The sequence below is a fragment of the Fusarium oxysporum genome, genomic scaffold (assembly GCF_000149955.1).
Source record: "Fusarium oxysporum f. sp. lycopersici 4287 supercont2.74 genomic scaffold, whole genome shotgun sequence".
NCBI lineage: Eukaryota > Fungi > Ascomycota > Sordariomycetes > Hypocreales > Nectriaceae > Fusarium > Fusarium oxysporum.
The window spans coordinates 1-8,994 of NW_017264874.1; the positions used below are offsets into that span (position 1 = coordinate 1).

General features: G+C 46.4%; 7 protein-coding genes across 8 annotated transcripts; 5 read left to right on the top strand and 2 right to left on the bottom strand.

Moving 5' to 3' along the window:
• Positions 1-96: 96 nt before the first annotated feature.
• Positions 97-489, top strand: FOXG_17691 (uncharacterized protein; the record flags this gene model as incomplete). Its single annotated transcript, XM_018397696.1, has 3 exons — positions 97-248; positions 300-339; positions 445-489. 3 exons carry the CDS (start codon positions 97-99, stop codon positions 487-489), a joined length of 237 nt encoding a protein of 78 aa, XP_018258817.1.
• Positions 490-686: 197 nt separating this feature from the next.
• On the top strand, positions 687-1,027 carry FOXG_17692 (uncharacterized protein; the record flags this gene model as incomplete). Its single annotated transcript, XM_018397697.1, has 2 exons — positions 687-737; positions 791-1,027. 2 exons carry the CDS (start codon positions 687-689, stop codon positions 1,025-1,027), a joined length of 288 nt encoding a protein of 95 aa, XP_018258818.1.
• Positions 1,028-1,455: 428 nt separating this feature from the next.
• FOXG_17693 (uncharacterized protein) lies at positions 1,456-3,575 on the top strand. Its single transcript, XM_018397698.1, has one exon. It carries the CDS (start codon positions 1,979-1,981, stop codon positions 3,323-3,325), a length of 1,347 nt encoding a protein of 448 aa, XP_018258819.1. The 5' UTR covers positions 1,456-1,978; the 3' UTR covers positions 3,326-3,575.
• A 60-nt stretch (positions 3,576-3,635) lies between these two features.
• FOXG_22928 (uncharacterized protein) lies at positions 3,636-3,863 on the top strand (the record flags this gene model as incomplete). The annotated part of the gene is made up of 1 exon (XM_018403354.1): positions 3,636-3,863. The coding sequence occupies one exon, from the start codon at positions 3,636-3,638 to the stop codon at positions 3,861-3,863; it is 228 nt and encodes a 75-aa protein (XP_018258820.1).
• Positions 3,864-4,831: 968 nt separating this feature from the next.
• Positions 4,832-5,817, bottom strand: FOXG_22929 (uncharacterized protein). The gene is made up of 3 exons (XM_018403355.1): positions 5,508-5,817; positions 5,288-5,435; positions 4,832-5,232 (listed from the first exon to the last, which is right to left on the bottom strand). The coding sequence occupies exons 1-2, from the start codon at positions 5,685-5,687 to the stop codon at positions 5,334-5,336; spliced, it is 282 nt and encodes a 93-aa protein (XP_018258821.1). The 5' UTR covers positions 5,688-5,817; the 3' UTR covers positions 4,832-5,232; positions 5,288-5,333.
• A 983-nt stretch (positions 5,818-6,800) lies between these two features.
• FOXG_22930 (uncharacterized protein) lies at positions 6,801-7,959 on the bottom strand. 2 transcript variants are annotated; one of them, XM_018403356.1, is made up of 3 exons: positions 7,369-7,912; positions 7,023-7,315; positions 6,801-6,951 (listed from the first exon to the last, which is right to left on the bottom strand). In XM_018403356.1, the coding sequence occupies exons 1-2, from the start codon at positions 7,609-7,611 to the stop codon at positions 7,232-7,234; spliced, it is 327 nt and encodes a 108-aa protein (XP_018258822.1). In that variant the 5' UTR covers positions 7,612-7,912; the 3' UTR covers positions 6,801-6,951; positions 7,023-7,231. The 2 variants fall into 2 exon arrangements, with proteins under 2 accessions (XP_018258822.1, XP_018258823.1); XM_018403357.1 differs by lacking the exon at positions 6,801-6,951 and adding an exon at positions 7,943-7,959 and having other exon boundaries at positions 6,973-7,315; positions 7,369-7,889.
• Positions 7,960-8,397: 438 nt separating this feature from the next.
• On the top strand, positions 8,398-8,820 carry FOXG_17694 (uncharacterized protein; the record flags this gene model as incomplete). The annotated part of the gene is made up of 1 exon (XM_018397699.1): positions 8,398-8,820. Exon 1 carries the CDS (start codon positions 8,464-8,466, stop codon positions 8,818-8,820), a length of 357 nt encoding a protein of 118 aa, XP_018258824.1. The 5' UTR covers positions 8,398-8,463.
• Positions 8,821-8,994: the final 174 nt, after the last annotated feature.

An 8,994-nucleotide genomic window follows, 5' to 3' on the forward strand; every position in this document is an offset into this window, starting at 1 on the left:
ATCGCGCCCGCGTTCATAGGCGATATTGCAGACCAGAGCGGCCGCAAACCCGTCTACATCCTCGTGTTCCTGCTCATGCTGGCGGCGAACCTGGGCATGGCGAATCTGACTAGGTGGAGCGTGCTGCTGGTGCTGAGGATGATACTCAGCGCGGGGGCTTCAGGTACGGTGAGCGTTGCGTATGGTGTTGTTGCGGATATTACGACTGCTGGGGAGAGGGGGTCGTTTATCGGGACGATCTTTTTGTTGTAAGTGGCGTCTAACAACCCACGATAGGGTTTGGACTAATGAGAACCCAGCACTACAATGGCACCGAGTTTGGGGCCTGTATTGGGAGGTGTACTTGCAGAGAAACTCGGCTGGCGCTGGATCTTTTGGTTTCTCTCCATCTTCACAGGTAAACTTGAGTCGAGCACCCTAACCACAGTAGCTGATTGATAACAGGCAAGTATATCGACTGGAACTTTCACCGAACCCGACAGAGACTAGGCGTAGAAGATGCCCGCAGCGTGGGAGACATCGAGGGCTTCCTTCTTGAACATACTCGCCTCGAAGGAGCCTACCTCCTCACGATAATATGCACCCTAACAACAGTAGGCTACGGCCTGATCGTCGAGTTCAAAACAGTGAGATCCTAATCCTCTTATAGCGCTTCTAGAACTCACACTGCCAAGCATATATCATCGATGCTAGCGATGCAAGTCCTAGCAGGTCTCACAGCGGGAGCCTTATTCACGGTACTTTTCCCCCTCCCTAGTCGATCCTTTTACCCGCTAATCTCGTCCCGCAGATGACAGCCACCCTCATCACAGACTACAACACACACCGCTCTGCAACAGCCCAAGCGGCGTCCAACCTCATCCGCTGCGTGGCCGCGGGGGCAGGCACAGCGTCGTTCGAACCCCTCATCCGCGCGATCGGTTCTGGTTGGGCGTTCGCGATCTACGCCATCCTGGTCCTGCTCCAGGTGCCGTTGACCTGGGAAATGAAGAGGAACGGCATGGCCTGGAGTAGCAGGAACAAGTGAGACGGACGACTCAGATAAGAGGGGGAAGCCCACTAATACGTAATTCGAAACGTGGTCTCCGGGGGAGGCTGGACAGGGATGTTGCTGATGGCCTGCAATATCCACTTTAATAAATGAGCATAACAGCAGCCTCCCCCGCAAAAAGGGGCGTGACAGGTCTTGTCCTCAGCGAGCACGAGCAATGAAAAATATTATATATATTAGCTAATAGTAAATTAAGAATATTAATTTTAACTTAGCTTAGCTGGGAGTATAATGTAAGTTCGTATTATTTAGTAATGAAGAAATAGGGGAATAATAATAGACCCGCGAACCGCTAGAGCGTGCACGGATCAGAATATGTGCATTGCGCCGCAATGTTCGCAGCAATCATTGTAGTGGGGCTCGATGCTCTATTGTGCCGATTCCGGCGGGGGGTGACTGCCGATGTCGAACCAGAGGTGATCCGAAAGCTCATAATCCCCTCTCTTCTCCCTTGAACATCGTTCCCAGACGCTCAAGTTTGGCCGCAAGCTTTGGATGGGCAACAATTCCCTTTCAATTTGATAATTCCCAACATGGATCCAGCCTATCGTCAAGGAGAAATTGGGGCACAATGCCAGGTATATCAACCATTGAGCCCTCGGCAGACAAGAACGCTTCGTGTTCATCCTTCGGCCGACTCCGACGTCGAGATTGAATGCGACCTGTTCACGGTAGACCTCAAGAAGAAATCAGGCGCAACAGTTGCGGGAAGCTCCAAGAAGGCCGGGTACGAGGCATTATCGTACACTTGGGGGGATCCCGAGCCAACCAAGAGAATCTTGGTAAATGGGCTACCGTTCTGGATCGCTGCAAATCTCTTCGCGGCGTTGAGACAGCTTCGGCTCCCGGAACGACCCCGAGTGTTATGGGCAGATGCTATCTGCATCAATCAAAACGACCTAATTGAGAAAGCAGGCCAGGTGGGGGATGATGTTCAGCATCTATCTCAAGGCGTATAGGGTCGTTGTCTGGCTGGGTCAAGCGACTAATGATGACGAATATCTCTTCAGCCTGCTCAAGACCTACGGCAGGGAGGGTATGGGTGGCATTCGTGGAGAGGTCGAAGGCCCAAGAGCACGCAGAGCAGCCACCAAGCTCATCGAGACCAAGCCATGGTTCCAGCGGACTTGGACCCGACAAGAGGTACATGCGGCTCACAAAGTCCACGTGGCCTGTGGAAGCCAGGAATGTTCTTTCGAGGACTTTCAGTTTGTTATGGATCGCCTCCTCCCAGACATGGATGAGATTCGGGATACGTTCAGACCCCATCGTGACCCTCGGGAACGAGCCTTGAGCGCGAGGAGAGCATACGTCTTCTTCAAACAGCATTGCGAGAACGACATGTACACTGAGGAAGGCGGATTTCATCAAGCCTGGTTCAGGATGATTATGCGAAGCAGTCTATATGAAGCGACTTTACCACAGGACAAGGTCTTTGCTGTCCTGGGAATCATTGGAGAGATGACCAAGGAGGCCTACGACGTTACAGAAGGGTTCCCGGAGATTGATTACTCAAAATCGGTTTCGACAGTATTCGAAAGCTTCCAGAAGCACACAATCAACATCAGCCAGACTCTTGCCAGTCTCCAGATCTTCTACGACAGAGACGCCGTCGGACGGGACTTGCCATCCTGGGCTATCGATCTGCGCCATAACGTTACCCGCTTGATGCTTCGATTTGGCGTATTCCACTTTGACATGCCCTATACGGCGCCTCCCGTGCAGGCATATGACGAATATGGGCTTTTGCGTCTCGAGGGAGCACGGATTGGAATTATCACCTCAACAGAGAGTCCTTGGAAAGGCGGAATGCACCGGGAGTTCAACTCCGAGATTTTGGGATCTTACACTTCAGGGGTAGGACTTGAGAGCTGCTATTCGAGCCATGACTGGTGGATGCCCGATAATCAGGGCAACAAAGGCATCGAAGAGGTATACAAGATTCTTGAGATGCGCTGCTCGTACAATTGGGCAGCCTTAGAACCCAGGAACAACGATGTCATCGAAGAGTATAATCTAGCTAAACATCGCTGCCTAGTATTTGTGTCGCATCTGGTGCGAGAGGGAGATATCATAATTCATCCGTCTGGTGCCGAGATGCCTTTCATCTTGCGGCCGGATACAGAAGCAGGACGCTTCAGCTTTCTAGGTCCAGCTATCATCGCGATGGGAGTGGTGAGGAAACTAAAAGACAGGGATATGTTCACATACGCTTTTCCTCGCCGTGGAAGTGGCTGTGATGTTGGCTCGCCCGAGAGCTTTGTGCTCATCTAAGGCGAACTTTGGTCTACGTTAACACGTAGCTCACAGAGCATCGCTTAACCATTATAAGTAGGAAGGTCTAACCTTGGTCTCATATTCATGTAACGGTCGATTGAAGAAGTTTCGATACATGTGACTAGTTTAAGAAGCGATAAATTCTACTGATTCTTGCAAGTTTTCTCGACGGGCGAATTAAGGTCCGACTTATGGTTCTGGTTCCCTCCATGACCTAATCTCTTTACTACTTTCAATCGCCGCCTAGGCTTCTTTTCATCATTTAAGCCCAACCCTGGACGGCGACATATGTATCGTTCAGTGAATCATGCCTACCGAGAATGATACCGCGAGAGAATATGTCCAATACCTCAGCTTTTTCAACGCCATTACCAGCCTCAAAAAGGCGGTGAACGTAACCTCCATCAGTGGTCTGACGTGGAAATACAGGACTGCTGCGGAAAGACTTCACTCCTCCACGCGGCTTTGTCTGGGAGCTTTCACCAAACGGTATGTGCTGGCCAGGGCTGCAAAGCCTCATAAGATTGATGGCTGACTGAAACTTCGTCGAACAAGTGCCTGAGACCTATGAGTGTTGTGTAGCCGGCAACAATGGTCTAAGTATAACAGTGCAGCTAAACTTGTAGGATACGGCCGAAGTCTGAATCAGACATGGCCATATGAATATTTAAATAAGGTATTATATGAATATGCATGAATATGTTAACGTACACGACAAGCGAACCGGATAGACAAGCAAACCAGATAAAAGTCCGTTATCCTATATCAATACTATCTAATCAATTAAATCTTAACCATATAATATGTTTTAATCTGATACTGAGGCTAATATGCTTCTTGCACTTTAGCCTATTAGGCAGACCTAAAATTAAGTCTGCGACGCAAAGATCTATAATATTAACTACTAGCGGCTCTTTGATTGAATAAATGAAGTACATGCTCGCAGCGATTATATCCTAAACTCACGGAAACTAAGTAATCTAGAGGAATAAATTATAGTCCAGTATATCCTTGACCTAGATTTACAAGGATTTCCTTCCTAGTACTATAATATTAAAGAAATAGCAAATTAACTGCTTATTAACTATAATATATTAGTAGTTATACTACTTTGGTTTAATTTAATTATTATTATATCTTTAGTCTTGCCCTCTTGCCTTTTTCTTTGACCTTGCCCCTTATAGTTTAATAGCATAGTCTTGATTTATATAGGATTTCTTCGACTTAGCAGGCAAAGTCAAAGTAGAATAGTAGTTAGGTAATTATAAACTAAATACAAGGATAAGAAACTAATTTTTATTACTTCTTTAAAAAGAAAATTAAGTACTTATTTAATCTCAGCTATCTATCTATTTATATAATATCTATTTATAATTAAGATACTAGCTATAGCTTGTTTATAAATATCCTAAAGACAGGTTATTATTTTTTATACTAGTAATTACTTAATAAGGTTCCTAGTAACTAGGCCTTATATTAAATATTTCTTAATATAATATATTTCTAGTAAATTACTTATAGATTATTATACCTTAGATATATAATTTAATCTGGAATTAGATCTTATAAATCTAATTTTAGAAGGGACAGGTACCTGTCCGCCTATTGACCGCCAAGAGTAAGCCATAATAAGCTCGGACCATTAGGGAATGCGTATTAATTCATAACGCTCTCCAGGCTGCTACAGACCTCTATCCTTTGCATATCACTCTTCATCCTACCCAACAGCATTGTTAAGTAACGGAGGAACTCTGGACAAGACACTTGAGCCTGAGTTTTCAGGGCATGACCCACGTGGTAGCCTAACGCCCACCCGTCATAGACGGAAGCTGTATTTGAGCCCAAACTGGACCCTTTAAATAAACACAAATCTCCCATAACCGTCCTCCTCCTATTCTTTAAAGCTAGTGTAGATAGTTAGCGTCAGAGTATATTGCTGAAAGTATACTTGGCAATTACCTTGGCTAGGAAGCAGCCTTGTAACTATAGCTACTATAATATGGCTTTAAGGGCACTTCTTGCCCTTCATCCTTCCGCCAGGACAGCAGATAGAACCGCCCAACTTGGAGCACGCTTTTCCATCGCCACCGCCACTCTGAACAGTACACTAGCCAGAGCTTACGTCAGCAACAAGTTTTGTTCCTTAACCGTTAGGTCTCTAGGCCAGGGTATTTATCACCTTTCCCTTGGTGCATCCATAATTCTTGCCATTAACCTTGCAGGAGGTTCCGTTGCACTTGCCCCACTCGGTGGCTCTGCTTGTTAAGGCGTCGAGATCGCCTTCTGACGCCTGCGAGACCCCATGGGCGAGGACCGATGTGGCGGCTAGGATCGCGAAGAGGGACGCAGTGAACTTCATGGTAAAGTCTTGAATAGGATGATCGATATAAGTAGGAGCAACTCTGGAGGCTTGGGGTGAACTATGCCACTCGCTCTGGGATATGAGATGATAGCGAGAAGAAATGGGTAGATTATGAGGGCTCGAGGTGCTTTAAGTATACTGGATCTAAGAATAATCATCCAGCCACTTAATAGCATGGTCTGACAGGTATCAATAATCTCGGCAGATAACTAGATCATCTGATGACGACTAAAAGAGTATTACCTGGCGATCTGCCTCATGCACTGTGCCGCTATGAGACAAAACAACACCCTGATACTGACAGGTCGGTCATTCTAGATTTCTCGGCATGCGGACGGATCCGTTACTCAATATAGGCATGACAAGGGTGCTTAGAGGAAAACATAGGTCTTCTTACTAGATCCTTTCTCCTTTTGCTTCCTCTTCCTCTCGAGCCACTTCCTTTTAGACCTCTTCTACCTGGGTGTCTACTTTCTACGTCTGTTGGTTGGTCTCTTCTATATGCTATATTCAATTTTGGATTTTCGCAAACGGGAATCTCTGGACTACCCTCGAGGGAAGCACGGAGTCCACCTTTCTCTGCCGGCCGTTCCGGGACCCTAACGGGGGGCTTCTTAAGCAGAATCCAACCCAATGCAGGGCAACCAAAAGACAGGTCCCTGAGGACCCTGCTCTTCGGGCGCGCGATAGCTCGAATTAGGGAAGGTCCCTGTAGGTCTTCTGCATGTGGCAATGGCCGAATAAATTGAGCCCTCCATCCAATGGTCAAAGAGTATTTCGTTACCATATTTGCAGTTAAGCTCATTCAAAAGAGGCAGATCCGGAAGGTATCATTTTCACTGCAATCTTAAGTCACTTTTTATGTGCAAATTTACCTAATAAGCTTCGAGTACTGCGGGACATGGGTTTGTTGTCGCTAACATGCTTATACGGACTGCGCATAGCAGGCACAGCCGCGCAACGAAGGCGGCCTAGTGCGGCATTTTTGCCATTGGCTAAAAGGCTAGCAGGCAGGAGGAAAATTTAAAGCAAGGTAATTAAAAATGGTCAGCGAGAGCATTGAGGGAATACCAAGTATCAATCCAGAACTGTTGACCTCATTTTTCCGTGGGCCGGAGCCTGAAGCGTAAGGTGGATAGAATTTGTAAGTGTCATCTTTCTCGAGATTTCAGCTAATGGAGACAAAAAACAAAACATGGATGGAAGATTACATGTCATTTCATGCAGTTTTCGGCTCAGGTGGAGCAGCGCGACAACGAGCCTATAGCGGTGCGTTTAGCGAGTTGTTAATGATGAGTATCCCTGCTTCTGCTGGCTTTGGTCATTACTTACTGTTGAAGTGCATGGTCAGGCCATGATTGACAAGTGGCAATACATTTTGAAAAGGCGACAGACAGACAGCTCACGGCCAACAGCATACAGGAAATGTGTTTCTTGCAGCGTTGCCATGAGCTGGTATCCTCCCCACACAATCCTTCTCAATAATAGCTGTTTAGGTACACCCTCCTCCTTCACGTGACTTTCAAAGGGGTTCCCCAATCTCAATCCCGAGACCTTCTCGACTCAGTACGCCTCGGTCTCTTTCTAGAAGTTATCTGAACAATCTTCAATTGCTTTTTGAGGTCCTTTGCATAGTTAGGATCATTGCCTTTGATAAATCTATCTCTGGGGTACTGACCTCGATTTCATTGAGCCGCTGGGTGACCATGTCCGAACTCTTTGACAAATCTTTATAAATATCACCTATGTTAACGGTACCAAGCGCAAGACTTGAAAGACTGTCGAGGGCTGTGCTGCTGTTTTCATTCACATCTTTCCGGTCCTTGTCTCTCCGTCTAACATTATTCCAAGTGTCGTTGACAGCTTTGCAGGATTCCATGGCCAAATCCACCTCGGCCTTGTAGAACTTATAGTTTCCCATAGGCACGAAGTCCTTCCGGGTAGCTACCTGGGCGGATCTAGGCCAGGCTAAAGTCGAGGGTGTTCAAGGCGCTGCAAGAGAGTACTCACATCGTAATGTAGCCCGAAATACTGTGGACAATTCTCTGTGCAGCGACAAATATAGGATAGAAAACGGATTGCCTGAGACTCAACCGTGTCCTTTTGGTTGAGATCTTAGGTAGCAAGATCTTCAAATGCAAACTCGGAAGCTTAAGCGAAAAGGTAATTAAGTAAATCGGAAGATATCAAGGCGCCGGTCTATTTTGTTAATTAATTGAGGGTTTGAAGGAAAGTTTATCTATTATACTTACTATCGAAAATCAGTTTTGCTACCTTTCTGCATTAAGCATAAGACCTTTAGTGGCATATCTCTTATAATAGCACTTTGGCCTATAACTGTTACGACCCCGCGGTTACGTCACGTGTACCCCACTTTTCTCAACCTATCACTAAGGACTTTCAAGACAATCACGTCTCAGACCGTAATCGCCTACAAAGGATCACGACTTCGACCGTGATCCCTCTGTTAAGATCACGACCGTAACCGTGATCATCTAAAGATCACCTTTAGTATATAGAACACATTTATTTGCACTTTCATAGATTCTAGCTCACCAGCTATCAATAAAACTTCTTTACATTAATCAAGCCTAACACGCATTAAATCTACCATTAAGAGACGTGACACTTCGACAAGCTCAGTTTACGCCCTACGCAATCTGCCAACAATAAACCTAGCACGGCTTAGTTTATCCACAGTTAGAAACCAACCGTCACACGTTAATAGCTCTTATTCAGACCATACCGCGTAACGCTAAGCAATATCTACGCAATGGCACCCGTTACTCCAAGCCGCCCTTCGACTGCCAGACGTTCCCAGCATGTCACACCTCCTAAGGAACCTCGACCTCTTGCAGAGGAACTCCAGGAAGTCCCGATGGAAATAGACGAGGAAGGAGACATTAAGAGTCCTCCTATCCACCCAAACTCTCACGAAGACGAAGTCAAGAAACTCAAGAAGAAACTTCGTAACCTGGGGGGAGCAACACAATACCCTCCTAGACAACGCCAAGAACAACGCCAAAATCGCGCAGAACCGAATCAAGGCCTTAAAGAAAAAGGTGGCCGACCTCGCCGAAATTGCAGAGTCACTCAGAAAAACAGCCGAAAACAGTCAGAGGCTGTATAAGGAATATATCGAACATACCTAAGCCCTCGTTGCTACCGGAAAAGACCCTGGAGAGATCCTTCGACCTCGTCAGCCTGATTCTTTCAATGGCAACGCCGACAAATTGCAAGGATTCCTCACTAGCCTCCGGAGCTACCAGATATACTATCCAATTCAGTTCACGACCGAAGAATT

What these genes read in the sequence shown, in the direction of transcription:
- FOXG_17693 (XM_018397698.1), top strand. Translation starts at nt 1,979, where the DNA reads ATGATGTTCAGCATCTATCTCAAGGCGTATAGGGTCGTTGTCTGGCTG.
- FOXG_22929 (XM_018403355.1), bottom strand. Translation starts at nt 5,687, where the DNA reads ATGAAGTTCACTGCGTCCCTCTTCGCGATCCTAGCCGCCACATCGGTC. An exon ending in ATGGATGCACCAAGGGAAAG is followed by an intron (nt 5,436 to 5,507) that starts GTGATAAATACC and finishes AGCTCTGGCTAG; the next exon opens with TGTACTGTTCAGAGTGGCGG.
- FOXG_22930 (XM_018403356.1), bottom strand. Translation starts at nt 7,611, where the DNA reads ATGGGAAACTATAAGTTCTACAAGGCCGAGGTGGATTTGGCCATGGAA. An exon ending in AGCGGCTCAATGAAATCGAG is followed by an intron (nt 7,316 to 7,368) that starts GTCAGTACCCCA and finishes AACTATGCAAAG; the next exon opens with GACCTCAAAAAGCAATTGAA.